Below are 18,753 nucleotides of genomic sequence, written 5' to 3'. Positions count from 1 at the left end.
TAATATGGCCGCCGCACGGATTGGAGAGCTGGGTCTTGCTTTCTTAACACCAAGATGGGGAACTTTCAGCTTCCTGCCCCTACACAAGATGGCCGCCCTAACGGGCACCACGCTTCCCGCTCTCTGAGCCGCCACGTACCCACTCTCAAGATGGCTACCGTTAACCCACAAAACCACACTCAAGATGGCCGTTCAGTGGCTCCTGGACGATCACGTGGGTCGACCTTTTTTTCGTTCCTACAGGCTGTTTCCGCCTTGGAGATTGACAGGCAGCCATCTGGTCTAATAATTCTCTCTGTTTTCTCTTGGTCCCACCCTCCAGGAGACATACCAACGAATTGGTCATCCTGGCGGGTGACTGCAAGCCTCGCCCCGCCCCCTCTCCTCAGTCGGAGCCAATGGGCAGGGCGCGCGGGGGACGTGGTCGGGGCGTCTCCGCCATTTTGTGAGTCTATAACACGGAGCCGTTGAGTCGGTTCCTGCTATTCCGGCGCCTCCACTCCGTTCCCTTCGGGTCTCCTCGTGTGCCATGGACGGGTAAGCCCTATTTTCACCCCCCAGAATACTTCTGTCCACTGCTGCCGTGGTCTTGGTTTTTGCTGGGCGCTCCCTGCCTTCAGCCTCCCGACCCGCGGGCAGCGCCGCGGGGGCTGCCTCCGCTCGCTCCTCATGGCCGCTCCTAGTCACGCTCCCGAGGCTGCCCGGGTGCCTTCGGAGTTTGAGACGGGTGCTGTAACCATGGTGAGGCGGGGATCTGTGTGCGAGGGGCGCGGGCCGCCTCGCGAGTTTCAGGGTTGGGGGGGAGGGGGGGAACAAACTGCTCCCCCTCCCCCCCTCGGGAGCCCGAACGCGCGTGCGTGGTGTGGCGGCCGGCGCGAGCTCGAGCTTCCCTGTAGACGCTCTTCTTTCCCCCTCACTTTTGAGCCTCTTTTAAGATTTTTTTTTTAATTTCTCAGAGCCCCTTGCGCGCGCCACCTTCCCCCCCCCCCTTCCGGTTGCGGGCTCTTGGCGCCCCTTTTCGTGGCCCCACGCGGTAGTTGCCTCCTCGTGTCTCTCCGCGGCCTTTCCCGCTCTCCTCCCGCGCTCAGGGCCCCTCCCGTCTTCCCGCCCCTGGACTCTGGCCCTCCCCACCCCCATCCGCCCGGCTTGTGCTTTTCCGGGGTAGAGGCTCTTACCCACCGCCCCCCGGGCCGGGGCGGGTGGGGCCGGGGGCGACCCACCCTGCCCGGAAGGAGACGGACCGGGGCGGGGCGGGCGGGTCGTATCTTAAGCTGGGCCTCGAGGCCAGGACTGGACCCGCCCGCCGACAGCCCCGGGGTGGGGCTGCCTTCATTCCCCTCCCCACCCTTAGCCTTCGCTGTTTCCCCCAGGAGGAAACTGAGGCTGGGAGGTGTGAGTTACTCTAAGTTGTCTGGCCAGAGAGCAGCCGGGGAGGCCCCGGGGTCTTTGTGCCTCTGTACTCATACCCACCCCCCCACCCCCCAGGAACGCCCCTTACGAGTCTGCGGACTCCAGGGCTGTGAGAGGCTTTTAATTTTTCCAAGATGGAAGCCTTTCCTATCCCTTTCATTACCTTTGACCCGGATAATCCGGCTTTCAAACTAAGTAAAATTCAGAATAGATAGGATGGCTCTAGTTGGAATGCCTTCAGTCGAGCAGTTTTATCTCGTGTGGGGCACTTTTGTGACCCGGTATAATTTACTCACATTTTCATTTGGTTTCCAGGGTATGAAGAGCAGTTAATTTCCACTTTTTTATAGATTTAGCAAGAGATTTGACACGCATTTCTGCCAAAAATTGGGCAAGTGATCTAATCTCTTAAGTCTTCAGTTTCCTCAGCTGTGAATTGAAGGGGGGGGGTGGACTAGAACACGAGGTTTCTTAGAGGTAAACCTAGCTTCTTATTCTGTATTCTGCAACTTGCCCAAAGATTAGATAGGTCAGCTGGTACAGCTGGAGAAAGCCCTTTCCTAGACACTGAATTGGATTTCGTGAACTAGTTCCATACTTCCTTTCATAGAGGAGGAATTCTGAAACCCTGAGACGTTAAGTGACTTCCCTAAGGTCACTCAGGTAGTGGCTACCTAGTGGCAAAACTTGGACTAGACTACTCTCTTAAGTCTACGGCTCTTTACACACCACGCGGTCGAGATGCCTTTTTTTTTTTTTAAACTACCCAAGGGTGCTTTTACAGATTTTTTGGGGGGTGGAGGAGGGAAGGGAAAGAGGCAGCTGGATAGAATCACTATATGAACTCAGAACTTTGCAAGGTCTAAGAAGCTGTTTCTCACGTTGTACCTCTTTGAAAGAAAAATATTCTCATTTTACTCCTGAGCGGGAACTAGGTAAAGAATCCCGGTGCTTATGTAGCCAATGTAGTATTTGCAGACACTTGAATAAGCCTAACAAAACAAATGATAATAAAGCAATACCTCCCCCCTCCCCCTTAAGTTGTGGGAGAGTGGTATTTCAAATTCACTTCTAATTGAATAGGGTTCAGTATTGTCCCAAGGTTAAAATTTTATTTACGGAGAAGTTATGTGGTGGGAAACAAAAAAAAATGTTGCGTTCTTTTTAAAAGTTAAAAAGTAAACTTTTAGACTTTTGAGTGCATTGTCAGTTAAAAAAAAGATACATTGCCCAGTGTAAAGAAATTTTGGGTGGGTAATAGTTTTGAAAAAGCTTATCTGTTTATCTTTGCAATCTGAAAGTATTTTGGCCCTTCTGCCATTGTACAGGATAGCTTGTGTGGGTCTGGAGCTCAGCCAGTTTGAGTTGCTTAAAGTTTTGCTACACTTTAGCCAGACTAGTAGTCTGACTAGTAACAAAAGTTAACTGTGACATTGAGATATTTGACTTAAATGAATCCTTTCTATATCATTTGGAAGAAAAAGACCAAAAGGCTTTTTCATTTTGTCTGCTAATTTGAACTAGCTGTGGATATGAATCCTTGAAGAAAGTTACACACCTCACTCTTAATGGACAATAATATCCAGTTTTGGAATTTGTTTTTATAATCTTTTATCTAAGACTTTTCCATGCAGAAAGTGCTCTATTTTGGGAAATTTGATATAGCAAGCTCTCCTTGGAGAGTATTCCAGGGTGGAAAAAGTCCAGTAAGTCTTTAGTGAGAAATTTCACTTTTGTTTTGACTGGAGTCTGGGATAGGTAGACTTTTTAAAGATGACATTGTGAAAATGGAAAAACTGGACGTGTTTGGAGGGTCCTCAGATTTTTTTAAATGCGTACATGTTACAGGAAAATGAATGTGACTTAATGTAATTCTGATATTACATGAAGCATCAACTTGAGTTTATCTTTTGACATCATGTACTACATTCTGTGGTTTGTTAACGGATAAATTCAAACACAGCAGTTGGGGTGGAGGATGAGTTTGAAATCTCTTCCTGTTGAAACAATTGGAATATTTTTTATAAAGGCTACTTTATATAAGACATTTCCTGTGTCTGAGGCCCTCCTGAGGAACAGGAAGCAGAAAGAAATGGCTCTGATAACTTCCAGTATTCAGGAAACTTCTTTGGTTTTTCCAGAGCTACCTCCCCATTAATAGTTCTTTTGAAAACAAAATGAGCCATCTATGGCAGAACCTTCCTTAACCTTTTTATTAGAGAGGAAAGTGCAAAGCGTCCTCCATTTAATGTTGGAAAAAAACAGTGCCACAAATGAGTTTCTTCTACATCTGTGGCACGAAATCTGTTCATAGTTTTCTCAGGTGAAATGGACACAATAAGGTTTAATTTGAAGACGTAATTTTTAATGAACTTTTAAGTTGGAAAAAAATCATAAAATAATTTAAGGAGGAAGTTGTTGGGCTGCGATATTCAGCAAGGTCAGGCTGTCTTGAGATATGACTATTATGTATAATGAAAATCTGTTGGCTATTTAGAGAAATTTCTGTTTCCAGCTTTGCCATCAACTGGTCAGGGAGGTACCAGGGGTTAGACACTCTAAGGGCTATTCCCAACAGCAATAATAAATGCATGTTGATTAATTAAAACCAACATAATGGACCTGTTTTCTTTTCTGTACAATGGAATTGAATGTGTGTGTGACTGGACCAGATAGCTCCCTTCTCCCACTCTCCAGTTTATGCTGCTTTAGGGAACTGATAAAGTGGCTGGTCTATGCTCCCTGGAGCCTCAGTATGCTAATTAGGGTAGTGCTAAGGGCACCTGGTTGAAATCCCTAGACCAACCACCTTTGTGATTTTTTTTTTGGCAAGTTACTTAACCTTCATGCCTCAATTGCTCTTTAAAAAAAAGTTTTCACTAAAATCTTATGTTAAATCATCTATGATGCAGACTTAACAAAATTTGTGGAGAAGGGCATGAAGAAGTCTTGAATATAATGGTTAGATAGCATCCTGGTTGAATTGCTGAGTCAGTTTTAATTTGGATAAAGTCTGTACACTTAATACTTTTAGAACAAATGGTGGTTGGTAGAATTATTGTAACTATGAACTTTACCTGCCCTTCCTTTCAACAAGGATCTGGTTATATTTCTCTACTGTACTTGGGTACTTTTCTCGCTTTGTCCCCTACGGAAGAAGAAAGGTGCAAGTTCTGCATTAGGTGGGGTATTCACAGATTTCCTTTAGGTTTTGATTCTTGGGTCTCCCCACCACCTAACATCTGTGATACATTTTATGCTCTTGTGTAAGTTCTTCTTTGTTCCTTGTGGAGACAGCTGTTCACTTTTGACTAGCTTTTTTCCTTACTGCTGTGACTATGCTGATGATTGTGGCAAACCTATCTAACCTTTTTATCCTTTTCTTTCTTTTTTTCCTACAGCATTGTCCCAGATATAACAGTTGGTACAAAGGTAGGCACTTTTCTCACTTTTCTCTCTGTTACACTTGCTTAGCATCTGATCTAGTTTAGTATTAGCCTTCAATTGAAAAGATTGAGCACTCTTATCTACCTCTCTGTTTAGGTACATCTCTTGTTTTATTTTCCAGTCCTAAAGCAATGTTTCTGCTCTTCAGCAATTTGAATCTAGGAAATAAGGAATTTTCAAGCCAGAATCTTTTAATTTCAAACAATAATTCTGTCACCTGAGCACTGAATCAGCATCAAATATTGGAATGTTATTCTTTTTGGCTGAACTAGATGTCATTTAATTTAATCCTCAACTGTATGTTGTAGTATCTTTACTCCTGTGATACCAGTTAATTCTTACCTTTTTCTTTTAACTGTGAATGCAACCTTTAGCCATCTCCAGTCTCTGGAGAACATTTCCTAAAATTCAAAGTGCTGACAGGAAACTCCTTTACCTGTAAGCACTATATACACTTAATATTTTAAACTATAATATCGCAATCTCTTTAAAAATGAATAACTCTTTACCCTGTTATATTTCATTCTTGTTTGATTTTTATCTGAAAAATGCTGCCATTAGTATTAGTGCGATAGAGCAAAAAGAGCACTGGTTCAGTAATAATGGGGTCCAGGGTTTTTATAATTCAGTCTGTCACTTAGTTGTGTGACTTTAGTGTCATAACTTCTGGGTCTCAGTTTTTTCCTGGTTGGGTCACTAGAATAGCTTTGTATACTAGATTATTCTGAAGCTCAGGTTTTTAAGTAATTTTTTTTGTTTGTTTTGTGTGTGGGAAAGAGGTAGTAAAAGAGAAACTGCTGCCCCTTCCCAGCTTTTCCTTGTGATTGAGCAAAAGAGGCTAAAAGCAAGGGGAAACTCCTTAATTGTGGATATTCTAATGATTTGGCTGGAATGAAAGATAATCATTTTCACTTGTCCAATGTGGAATGTCGTTAGAGCCCACTTCCAAACAGAATTGGGATGCTGTTTTCTGCTGCCTCTTGCTTCATATCTAGAATTTCTGCTTCTTACCCTATAACTTAAGGAAGAGTAGTTAAAGGTATTCTTTAAAAGTAACAAAGATGAAAGTAAAGCTTAATCTCCTAAATTTTGTCCAGTCAAAAATATTTAGAAATGACCATAGAAACTCATCTAGCCTCATAATCCTTGTAGACTATAAGCTTCCAGAGAATATTTTTGGTTTCCTTTCCCTGGTGCTCATCACAGCACTTGGCACCTAGTAGGACCTTAATATTTACTGAATTCAGCTCTTCTGGTGAGCCTGAGAGAGAAGGGAATGGTTGGAGATTTTTTTTATTTGAGGGGGGAAGGCAAGTCAATTAGAGTTAAGTGACTTGCCCAAGGTCACTCAGCTAGTGTGTTAAGTGTCTGAGGCTGGATTTGAACTCAGGTCCTCCTTACTCTAGGGCTACTTACTGCGCCACCTAGCTGCTCCAGAAAGTTTTTCATTTCCTTTTGATGGGGCATTTGTTAGGGCATTTCATAGGGGAAATGATTTGGCAGTTTACTGAACTGTTTGATGCATTTGTGATTTATCCACTTGTACTGGTATTGTTGAAGTAGCTTATTCTAGGTCTTTAGTTGAAAAGATGTCTGGGAAGCTCTACAGAGAGGTCAGATAAAGCATTCTACGGGTGTCCAGCAGTATGTATGTTCAGTTTTTTTCTTAAATATTGCAGTCTAACTTTTGAAAAAACATAGACTACTGGTGTTTACATGTTGCACATTAATCTTACTGCTTACTTGCAAATGCAAACTTCCCTTTGAGTGTGGGAGAAGTAAATTATGCCCACTAAAACACCTTCGGTGGAGTCCTGGAGTAGTCTTTAGGCTGCTATTTGGACTTGGATTTAGCTACTGCTTTGTCCTTGATTAAACTCTAGATAGTGACCTGGCCTCCCAGTGTTTTTGTGAAGGGCCAAGTCTCAATTCTACTAACTTGCAGAATAACAGTTGGCAAATCATAAATTGAGCCCATTTGTTAAATGTAATACTGTGGAAAGTTGTGTTGTCTTATTGGTTTGAGGGGGTGGAAAGTTGTTGTTTTGTGAATAAGGAAATTTAAGTAGGTTACATTGTAGCAAAAAAAAAAATGTTAAACCTTACTTTCATGGAATTTGGCCAGGAAATAAATGTTGGCAGTAGTGCCACATTAATAACTACTGTGGATCACAAAAAAGCATGTTATTAAAAGTCATGGTAAAATTATCTGTATGGTTGGACCTGAGGTATATATGAGATGGAGCAGATTTAGAGATTGTATTTATATGGACAAGCCTATAACATTATTAAAAAGGGTATCAGCAATTAACCACAGAAGGTCTGACTATGTGGGGTGGTGTTGGAAGGCCTAAGGCATAAATCATAGGTATCTGGTATAGTGAAAAGAAAAATTACTGGACACCAGGACACTTGGATTCTAAGTCCTAAGTGTGTTGAGGGAGGTGGGATGGGTGCTGTATGTCTGCGTAGGTGGATAACTTTCTGTGGTTCATTGTGTTGCTAGAGTAGTAAATCTGGGAAATACCTCAGACACTTAAGACATGAATACCTGGTGTTCGAAATGGTGTTTGAAATGCATGTTGCCATTACATACATAGCATTATGATCTGTAGTTCATTACTTGTCTCTGCCTATAGGAGGTACTTTTACTTCTATTTTGGGAATTAAACATGAAGACTCTGGAAATATTTTAAATATTAAACAACCAAACTAAGGTGCTTTCCTCTTTAAATGTAAGAGCACCTAATTTTAAAATGAATCACTGGATCTTGGTGAACTGTTCATAACTACTGAGGTTGCATTGAATGTTGAGCTGCTATGTGAAAATATTTGAAAAATTGGGAAGATTAGGGGAGGTCTCACAGGACTTAAAGCAGGGCAGTATAGCCTGCATTGCTTGACTTCTTATTTCTGGCAAAAGGCTAAATGTATGATTTTTTTTTTTTAACCCTTAATGGGAACCTGTGAGTACTTACGGGCCAGCATGACAAGAATGAATTACCAGACCAACCTTAGTTGCTTTGACAGGGTTACTAGAGAAAGTCTTAGCTGTAATATGCCTGGATTTTGGCAGCCTATTTGACAGTTCCATGATATTCTTGTGGGTAAAATTGTGGGTTGTAACCTGATTGAAAAGTTCCAGAATGGATCAGTTTCAATTTGGAAGGGCTTCTCTATGAGAAGGCCACATGGGCCATCTTTGGTCTGTTTCTGTTCAACAGCATAATCTGGGACTTCAGTATAAGCAAAAAGCTTATCAATTTGCAGATGATGTGAATCTGGGTATGAATGATGACTTTGCAGCCAGAAAAAGCTCAACAGATGAACATTAAGCTGAATTTCATGAGATGAAATGTCATTGGGACCAATGTAAAGTCCTTTGGTTTTAGGAATCAGTTTCAAATACAGATGGGGGGGTGGTATAGAGGAGGTATGATAAAACTTCCTGAAAAAAAAAGTGCAAGATTATTATGAATCAACAGTGTGACATGTCAGACAAAAAAAGTCCATTTGAGTTTTAGGCTGCCTTAATTGATCATAGAAGCAGATTATAATACTGCTCAACTGTTGATTCATTTTCGCTGTGTGTTACAAATAACATCCTCAATTTGGAGGGTGACAAGGGCTAAGACTAAGGTGAAGGAACTGGAAATACTTGGCTTGGGGAAGAGAAAACATTAGTTGAAGGACTGTCATGTGGAAAAATTACTGTACATTTGTTTTTGATTGACTCCCAGAGAGCTAGAATACTGAGTTATAGTTGCAGGAAGCAAGATAAAGGCTGTGAGTATATTTTCAAATTTGAGGTTAAATTGCGACCAGGGTGCCCAAGAAGAGATTTCTGCAGATAGACCTGAGCTTCTCTTTGAGTCATACGTTAAGCACTACCTATGAGTATTACAATCAGCTAGCTGATTGGGAAAGTAGAAGCTTTTCTACTCATTCAATCAATTGACTTCTATGCAAAGGACGTTGGAAGCTACATCTTTAACTGAAAAGGCCTTGTGCCCTCCTGGGGGTTCTAGTCTAGTTAGGGAGGTTCTAACTAAATCATTTGACCTTTGCTACCCTTAATTGATGGATTATTCTTGTCCTTTGGGAGGATTGAAGTTTCTTGAATAAACATTGTGGGGGGGGTATTTTAAAAATATGCTTAAAGGGCAGATATTTTAGGATAATTTTTCTTATTTTCAAAATAGTGTTTATAATCCCTGCTCCCAGAAAGGCTGAGGGTGGTGGATAGTTTGAGCTCAGGAGTTCTGGGAGTCAGGCCTAAGCTAATTGGGACTGTCTGGCACCAATAGGGTAAACTCCCCTCCCCTTTTCCCCTCCAGCAGCAGGATGCTGCCAGGTTGCCTAAGTGGAGTGGAGGGCTGGGACAACAAAGCCACGAGTACGGGTTGCACTTCTGGCTTAGGCAAGATGAGACCCAGGTTTTCTAGCAAAGATTTCTCATCAAACCAGTCAGACAGATTTGCACCAATGTGACTTGGAGAAATACCATCCTGTATAGCTTTATAGAAATGCAATTACATTGCATGTATACTCTTGTTCTCCCCTTTATTTAAACATGTACCTGAAAATTGGTTCTTGCTACTTAGTAAGCCTTGTTGCTAACATTTCAATGTATTGATTTTTTATAGTAGTTGATAGAAAGAAGCTTAACCTTGCCTAAAGCATCTAGCCACAAATTATATATTTCAATTTTGTTACAGTAGGATGAAAGTTGTCAAATTAAGGGACTCTTACATGATAGTCATCACATGCTTGTAAAGTGTAGTATTACTGTGCCATATACTAAATTTGGTTAGAACTTCAGAAAATGGCCCTTTAAAAGCACCAAAACAACCAAGGCACTTCATCTGAGTGTGATGTAGCCTAGTTGCATAGAAATGTTTTTGTCATTGAGCCAGGATCTTTGCCATGGGAACAGCAATTATGGTTTAAGGCACTTAGCCAAGAATGCTGTGAGGAAATTCCAACCCTTCTCTTCTCCCCCCCCTCCACCTCCCCAATCTCCCCTCTTATTGCTGTAGTTCAAAGACTGAAACTTTTTAAAGCTTGCTGTTGCTGACATGATCACACATGTATGCCACATGTTTAATACAGCTCTCCCCCTTCTCCAGATACTTGCTAATTGCTTGATTTACAAGCAGTAACCTGTTCTGGGGAGGAAGGGGAGATGTTGAAACCTCTGGAAGTGACTACAAGTAGCTTGAAAAGTTAGTCCCTGCTTTTTCTTAAACATGTGCATGTTCACTTCAATCTTACAAATAGGGTTTGTAAATTAGTTCATTACAAGCTTTGGATAGAGGATTCCTAAGTTTGTAGAATTTTTGAGCTGAAAATGTTACTTACTAGACATCTAGATCCAATTCTTCCTCTATATTTCCGCAGTAGTTTTAAGGTCCAGGCAGAGAAAAAAACAACTGGCTCAAACCAGTAATCCTGGGTTTCCTAGTAGAGGTTTCTCCTTCAGGGTGCCCCTTGGTGAAGCTGTACCTTGGCTTCCAGAGTTATCTTCACCACAGCTGGCTATTTGAAATTTCATACATCTTTTTGAACTGGAAAGAAAGAAAGCTAGTATCACATTTGTTTACCAATGTTTTGTGAGAAGAGGCCCGTACTTGTCTTGTACACTGTATATTATATCTGGTCTTTTGGGGGACACATGGACTGACTGCTTTTTAAAGGAAGTTTAAATTCAAAAGAATTTTTGTATCCTGTTGTGCCCAAGGAAAAGTGAGGTGAGAGTTACATGCCAGTTAAATCATTAATCCTGAAGAGTTTAAAATGGCACTTGATTCTCTATGCTCCTGGCTGTAGGCTTGGGTGTGTAGTGTAGTGTACAAAGCAGGAAGAACTGCATTACTTCACTTTTAGGCTGCAGAATTTTTTTGGCAGTTGAAGGTCACCACACCTTACTCGTTCTTATTGTATTCAGTGTTTTAGAATTAGTAAGGGGATGAGAAACAGATTTAGTCAGGTTTTGGGTTGACAGAAGTTCCAAGTGCTGAAGCTGGTCTTTTCAGTTTTCATTTTATGACAAGGGAGCACTAGGGTCTATAGAATCCATGACTGATCTTTTCCTGGAAAGGCAAAACATTTCTAGGTCTCATTCTATAGTGAAGATTAAAATGTTCTTTGTCACAAGTTTCTAAGCCAGAGTTGAGGGGAAAAAACCAAAAAGGAAAATATATTTTATTCTTTCTTGCATGTTCCTCATCTTGTACTATGTGAGTATTTGTTCACACCCTCCCCCCCCCAATGCTTCTTTGCGAGTAACAAATCTGGCAGTTATTAAAAAAAAAGCAGTTGACCTGTCATAGGTTTGGTGTATAACCAGGAAAGTCCCTGTAAATCAGCTAGCTGGTGCAGTGGATAGTCTTTGATCCAGGAATTAAGAAGACCTGAGTTCTACTGTGCCTTAAACACTTTAATAGATGTGTGATCCTGGGCAAGTCACTTAACTTTTATCTGCCTCAGCTTTCTCATCTGTAAAATGAGAATAATAATAGCATTACCTCTTAGGGTTGTTGTAAGGGTCAAATGAGATAGTGTTTGTAGAGCTCTTAACACAGGGCTTACTTAGAATCATAGCTGCTTTTACTACCACTACTTCCCTTAGCTGGGGGCGGGGCGGGGCACGAGAAATAACAGACCAGTGATAGCTATCATTGACCAAATATAGTAATTTTGTTTTTTTCATGTGACTCTGCTTGGGGGTACAGGTCTGATCTTTGCCTTTTTAATGAGAATTCTCCTAAGAAGCTTATGCTTCTGGCATACTGGATAGAAAAGGTCTGCAGGACTTGAATTGGGAGAGATCAGGATTTGAATTTGAGCTCTACACTTAGGACATCTAGCAATGGGCAGCAAATAGATATGGGGAAAATGCTACATAAATCTTTTGTTTTTCTAGGGATAGGCTACATCCTAGTTTACTTTATGTTTCTTAGATACCTGCAGGAGTTGGGAATAGTCTGTTGATTTTAGAATACTGTATGAGCACTTGATCTTAGATTTGATGCTCTTGTTATGGTGAGGGGTAGTTAGCATACATAAGTTCTTTGGCTTGTAGACAGGATTTAGCAAATTGTATATTAGTACCACTTGTAGAATCCTCAACCTTAGCTTTGGAAAAAGCTAAGCTGTCACTTCCCTAAATGCCCCCCTATTTTTTTTTCAGTAAATGAGGAAACTGAGGTCCGAAGAGAAAAGTGATTTAGCCAAGGTACATAGAATCTTTAGAGGTTAGGTTGAAACCCAGGTCCTCTCATCCATTATGCATTGTACATCCATCAGCATTTAACCTAATTCTGACATTTTTTGGTTCAGGAGCAGTCATACGTGGACTTAAATAGGAAGGAATAAAGTGCCTTTTTTTAATGTTGAGATTAAAAATGTCAAATATCAATTTTCTAATTAAGCTGTGAAGTTCTTTTGTCCTTGGCTTACTAGCCCTATTGAATTAATATTGATTTCATTCAACAGTTCTTTGAATTCCTGCCTCATATGTTCTAAATGGGGGTAATGTGTGTGATATAAAGATGAATAATGCATAGTTCCTTCCCTCGCAGGACTGAGAGTATTAGTGTGACATATAGATTATTTAGTCATTTCTTCAGCTGATAGTAAATTTGAAGGAACAGAAGGTTAGCTAATTGAAGATTAGCTTGATAATAAATTCTGTGGGAGCAACCCTGAAATTCCTAGGATAGAAAAAGTGCCCTTCAAAAAAAGTTCCTAGCTCAGCAGATTTCTTCTATTCTGTGTTATTCTGAACTAGATAATCTATCAATTCAATTTTGCTGTTAAATAGTGTTTATCACCTGTCAGAAGTGTAGGGGCAAGTTGCTCGGATTTATTTTTACCATAAATGAAAGCTAATGTCTCCTGTGCTTTTAATATCCCTACTAGAATGAGCTCCATAACATAGAACAGCTAAGACTTAGTTATACTAGTTCCTCTTTCACTTTTTTGATAGCATTTGGTGACTTAGGAATGAAGTAATTTTATTGAAGCAACGTCTAATATAAATTTCTGCAGATCACAGCTTTCTTCTCACTTCAAAAACATTCCTAGTTGGAAGTAGGGCCAGAGAGGAAGAGGAATTCTACAGAAGACACAGACAGATTCGATCTTCATTTTAACATGATGTAAAGGTGTAAAGATCTGATTTTTAAAAATATATACATGTCCCTGTGGCCAGTGGTACCTTTTTAGTTGCATAGTGCTTTGGTGGTGGTGGTGGTGTGGAAAATAGTAGATTTGGAGACACAAAGTGAAATGGCTGATTATTTCCTCCTGCAGGAGACCTTCAAAAAAAATCACTTAACCATTCCAGTCTCATTTTCCTTATCTTTGAAATAAGGGGATTGTAGTAGATAACTTTAAGGTCCCTTGGAAATCTGATCCTGAATACATTTCTCTTGAAATTTACCTTAGATGACCCATTTAAAAAAGAAAAAAAGCTGTTTTCTCTGGAGACAGTTGGGTACAGTGGAAAAAAGTAGATTTGGAGTCAAAGATTTGTGTTCAAATTCTAACCCCTGTTAGTATCATTGTCACCTTGGACAGTTTCTTCAACTATGAAGTGAGACAGTTGGACTAGATTTCTCTGCCTTTTCTTTAAATCCAGGATCTCATCCTAATCTTGAAAGTCTGGAGGTACATAGTTGGTACAGACCAGGATTTTTCTGAGAGGCAATTCTGGGAAAGTGGCATTTATTGGAAAACCTCCAGGGTCCCTGGCCTACATGGCCTTCACTAGCATTTGAAGGACCTGTTCGGTGGCTTGTTGATATGATTGAATTTCATTATTGATCCTTGTCTAAGGATGCCTGCCTAAAACTATGGAAAAGTTCTCTGCTTCTGGGGGTCTCATGGCAAAAATCAGTTCTAGCCAAAGGTAATGAGACAATTGACAGCTGTGTTGACAGTAAAAATTGCTAAAGGTTTTCCTGCATTTAAAATATTTAATAATAATAATAATTTAATAAAAATAACATATTTTCAACCAGTCATCTTGGTTAAAGTTGGTTGACATTTCTCCTGTTTTCACCTTTGTGATTTTTGAGGAGAGCTTTTAAAAATTTTTTTAAAGGCTTCTTTTGTTTCCTTTATTTGGGATAAAATTTCACTTGTAAAGGTTTATGAATTTGATAATTAGGACCCTGGTAAGGCTTTGGGTTTTGCTGTTGGTGAAATAGTAGGTAACAGACCTTAGACCATTAAATTAGTTCAGAGTACAAGTAGGGCTGTGTAAGTAAAATGACAGTAAAATTGGATGGGGAAGGATATTGAAGGGAGATACGAAGTTGTCACATGGATTCTGCTTATGCTATGTTTCATTCTGCCATTGGCTGAGAAAAGCAAGCACCATGGATAGTCCTTGACTTCTAAATTGTTTTTTTTTCCTTTAATTTTTGAAGGGGGAAGGCGGGGCAATTAGGGGTAAGTGACTCCCAAGGTCACACAGCTAGTAAGTCTATCAAGTGTCTCAGGCCTGATTTGAACTCAGGTCCTCCTGACTCCAGGGCTGGTACTCTACTCACTGCAACACCCAGCTGCCCCAACTTCTAAATTGTTGACCATGCTTTTGGTTTGGCTAGGATGTTAGTGCACAATGGGAGCTGTTTTTGTAAATTTAGTACCTCATCTGCTTTGTTTCGTAAAAATATGGACAGCTTTTAAACTGGCAGTAAAAATATCAACTTTTGAAGCTCTCTTAAGGGAAATTAAGCTAATTTGTCTTAGCTACATTAACCACTCACATGTGCTTATCTTCATTTCTCCCTTTTTAAAAAATTCCATTTGATATGTCATACAGAAGATATCCTGTAATTTGTAATTGCTGAGTGATAATGTTTCATGTGTCCACCAAGATAATGCTAGTAATGGAGTGGATTGGGGGCTTTCTGAAAAATTATCAGTACAGTTATCTGGTAGGCTTAAGTGATCTTGCTTTTCTAAATAGCGGTACCTTTAATACAATAGTTCAGCTATGGAAGAAGTAAATTGGAGTGCATGTGTGTGCCTTGTTCTACGCAATTTAAAATTTTGCAGGAAATATGTTTATAACATATTTTTTAGATATAAAAGATATCTTTTAGCTTAACTCTTTCTCCCCCCCAACAAAATCTGAGTAGCCTTCAAAGTAAACAGGTGCTTTAGTTTAGTTTCAGTGTGATTTGTGAAATGATAATCATTCTAGTATTTTCTCTCCAATTCAGGGAGAGAGTGGAATATTTCTTTGCTCTTTTTGGGTTTCTGTACTGATCTTCTATTAGTAGATGCTTTCTGCTCATTGCCTCAACCTCAGCCTTTTTTCGTTGAAATTGAATTAGTGAAAAAGAAATAAGTTGTATTTTTTATCTTTTCCACACATTTGGAGGTGGGGACTCAGTTTCTCTGTAGACAGTTATGAACTTGGTTTTTTTCTTTCTTTTTTTTTTTGACCTAGTTTGTATCCTAGACGCTGGAATGGCTGAATAAATAGCACTTGTATTTTGAAGTGATACAGTTACCCCACTTGTCACTGGATAGTACTTGATAAAAGAGATAGTGTTTCGAGTAATCTCTGAAAGTGTGACAAAGCAGAGGGTATAGTTTCCATTGGAGCTGCTGGAAAATAGGGCATCTTCCTGTTGGCTGCATTGCAGGCTATGGAAATGGAGGTAGCCAGCTTCCTATTCACAAGGAGTTCTTTGTCACTCATTGGATCGCTGCAGTCTAGCTTATGTGGTAATTCAAGACAGCTAAAATTTTTAGCAGAGCATTGGTCATAAGTGGACAAATACTTTTTGCACTGTGGTTTGGAGCCTCATTGTATGCTACTTCATATTAAAGGACAGAATTTTAAAGAAATTCCAGTGGTAGGAGTTAGGATTATTAGGAACTTCTGTGGTGTGGACCCCAAATATAGCTGACTTCAGAAACTGACAGAAAGAACTTGGGTACTTAAAGTGAATTTTAGTGTCCATCTGCTTTCTTCCCAGGCCACCCTCTGGTCACATCCATCTATCGACTTCCTAGTAATTTCTAGCTAATCACATCATCTTGTAAATCAGGGAGAGGGACCTCAAATGTTACCCACTGTCATGCTTACTTTAACCTCCAAAGAAATAGTCTACCTTATATCAGGACTTTAGTGAAAACATTTTATTTAATTTAATTGTCTTTTGGGATTGTCAAGTCTTTCTGGCTAAACTTCCTGTCAGGGAACCTGCATCCTACTATTCCTTGTGGCTAGTCTACATTTCAGATAACATTGAACACAGGTTTTGCAGTCCATTGAAGTCTACTTGCAAGGTTTAAGCTAGCACTACAATAATTACTATACCTGTTATCTCTTGGTCCTATACATCTGATTTCAGAATTGTTCTGTTCTCAAAGTACTTATATTTAAATTTAGTAAATACAACTCACCCTTTTCCTTTTTTCTTCCAGCGGGGATCTGACGAGCTTTTCTCTACTTGTGTTACTAACGGACCCTTTATCATGAGCAGCAACTCTGCTTCTGCAGGTAAAATTGCTAGCCAAAGTGTTTGGAAACCTATGGCCAGATATTCAGATATGGAGAAGGGTTTCAGTAGCCTATTTGTTTCTTCTTCACTCATCATTCTAATTGGTTTGCTGGGAATCTTTCTAGTAAATAAGACCTACCTTAATAAGGCTACTTTCATTTTTTCTTAGCTCATACTCTTACCTTGGGAACTGAATTTGGAGTGTGCAAATATCAGTTTGCTGAGAGCCCACAGTTGATCTAAGGAACTTAGGAAAGCTAAAGGAATTACTCTATAGAAACATATAATCATGAACATGGGAATTAATGAATATTGTCCTTGATAAATCACTTTTTTCTTTTCTTGAAATTCATGGTTTGGACTTATTTCACTAAAGCAGATGGCATAACCTGTATCTAGTCAGTTTCAGCTGGTCCAATGTGGTCTGAGCTGATTTAGGAATTGTGCTGCTAGTTTTCTGTAGTTTGACCTTTGAACCTTGAAGCATGAAAGAAACAAGGAAAGGCTGTGATTTTTATGGAACACTGACTCTTAAGACGTTTCCTGATTCTTGTACTTTAGGAAATTTTTTAGAAAAGTTCTTGTACTAAAAGATTTCTTTTCCTTACATGTGAGTAAATGGTACTTTATAGATTCTAAGCATCTTTGGGTTTTCTTAAATAGGTAACAAACAGTTTGGAGTTTGGTTTGACTATTGGAGTCAGAGTTTTTCAGTTTTTAAAGAAAACACAATAAAAGAAAGGAAAACTAGTATGTTGCAAATCTGAACACTGGAAGTTTTTCCGTCTAAACGGCGTGCTTTCTGGGATACCTGCGGGGCAGGTGGGGGGGGTGGTTAGAAATTGTCCATTGAATTTTTTTTGAGAATAGGTCACCTCAGGATTTATTCAAGTCAAGTCTTGTGGGGAATGATTTATATGAGTGCTCCAGATATGAAGAGGTTGCATAATGTTCTGAAGGGTTTATGAGAAACAAGAAACAAAATATTCTATAGTCTTAAATTAACATTGTGCTGAAAGCTTTTGGTATTTGAGTCCTAGTCTAGAATGGGCCGATAATAAAACAGCTTTTTACAAAACTTCATGTGAACTGATAGTTGGTCTTAATTGTAGTGCAGTTCACTTAATATTCAGGGCTATAAAAACATTTCTTTTCAGCTAATGGAAATGACAGCAAGAAATTCAAAGGTGATAACAGAAGCACAGGAGTCCCTTCCAGAGTAATCCATGTGAGAAAGCTCCCAGGTGACGTCACAGAAGCTGAGGTTATTTCCCTGGGATTACCATTTGGCAAGGTCACCAATCTTCTAATGCTGAAAGGCAAAAACCAGGTATTGATGCTTCTGTTATGTTAAGTATATTTGGAATGTAATTATGCTGATTAACCTTAGACTTAAGGCTTAGAAAATTGACCAAATCAATTTAAAATCTCACCAAAAGTTGTGTATATCTGGCTTACAGTCAACTCATTATGGTGTTTAGTGGGCCTAACAGCACTTCTGATGTTACCTTTATCTGCATAAGGGCATATGTGAAGGGAGGTGATATTCTTTCCTCAAACAAGCCATTTCAACTTCAGATCTCTTGTTCCTGGCTCTGCTCCTGACTTTCAAATCTATACCCTATTACTTTTACTAGGCTTCAGTTTCTTTGCCTTAAATGTAGTGGTGATAATAGCTTCACATCTAAAATTAGGATCAAATGAGAATGTGAACACGGTAAAGTCAATTTTTAAACAGATGCAAACTATTAAAACTACATCCATTTTTCCAATTTTTACCTTCTGTGTGTTTTTCATTGTTGAGAAAGGCATGGAATATTTAAGAACTGTTAGACCTCACCCCATCACATTTTATGGATGAAGAAACAGACCTAGATATGGAAGTATAACAAAAAACAAGGTCAGGTAGTAAGTAGTAGATTCTAACTTAACTCCTCTTGACTCCAATTATTTTCAGATAGCACATACCCTTTTCTTTCTCAGTGTGCAGCTCTGCTTGGTGATAGAATCTCAAATATGGGAAGTAGATTTAATCCCAGGAAAATTACTTTTCCAGCTTTTTTGATAGGAAGGGGCATGAATAAGACCAGTTTGAGTCCTGAGTAGATTTTGATTATGAACATCAGATTAGCTTTTTATTCTTATCTACTAGGTAACATTTCAAACTATGAGCCACTCACATTCTGGGTTTTGGTGGTTTTTTTGTTTTTTTGCTTCCTTTCTATTTGCTTTAAAGTTTAGCAAATGGGGAAGTTTTCATAAGTCCTACCATCGTGCTTCATCCTGGTGTGGAAATAATCTTGGCAGTGCTAACTAAGGAAGATAAACCACTTGTGGTTCTCTCTAGAGACTATAGGCTTTTCCA

At 39.7% G+C, this 18,753-nt stretch overlaps 1 protein-coding gene across 4 annotated transcripts in view; it reads left to right on the top strand.

Annotated features, from left to right (window-relative positions):
- Positions 1-405: 405 nt before the first annotated feature.
- Positions 406-18,753, top strand: part of PTBP1 (polypyrimidine tract binding protein 1) — a 31,769-nt gene continuing 13,421 nt past the window's right edge. For 2 of the 4 annotated variants that reach the window (XM_036750029.1, XM_036750001.1), the window contains exons 1-3: positions 440-537; positions 16,312-16,387; positions 17,546-17,718. In XM_036750029.1, coding sequence (XP_036605924.1) covers positions 16,363-16,387; positions 17,546-17,718 — 198 coding nt within the window. In that variant the 5' untranslated portion in view covers positions 440-537; positions 16,312-16,362. Of the gene's footprint in view, positions 538-4,811; positions 4,843-16,311; positions 16,388-17,545; positions 17,719-18,753 lie in introns of all 4 variants that reach the window. The other 2 variants (XM_036749952.1, XM_036749925.1) reach the window with 2 other exon arrangements.

The sequence above is a fragment of the Trichosurus vulpecula genome, chromosome 1, assembly GCF_011100635.1.
Source record: "Trichosurus vulpecula isolate mTriVul1 chromosome 1, mTriVul1.pri, whole genome shotgun sequence".
Lineage (NCBI taxonomy): Eukaryota > Metazoa > Chordata > Mammalia > Diprotodontia > Phalangeridae > Trichosurus > Trichosurus vulpecula.
This window is presented reverse-complemented; position numbering and strand designations above follow the sequence as displayed.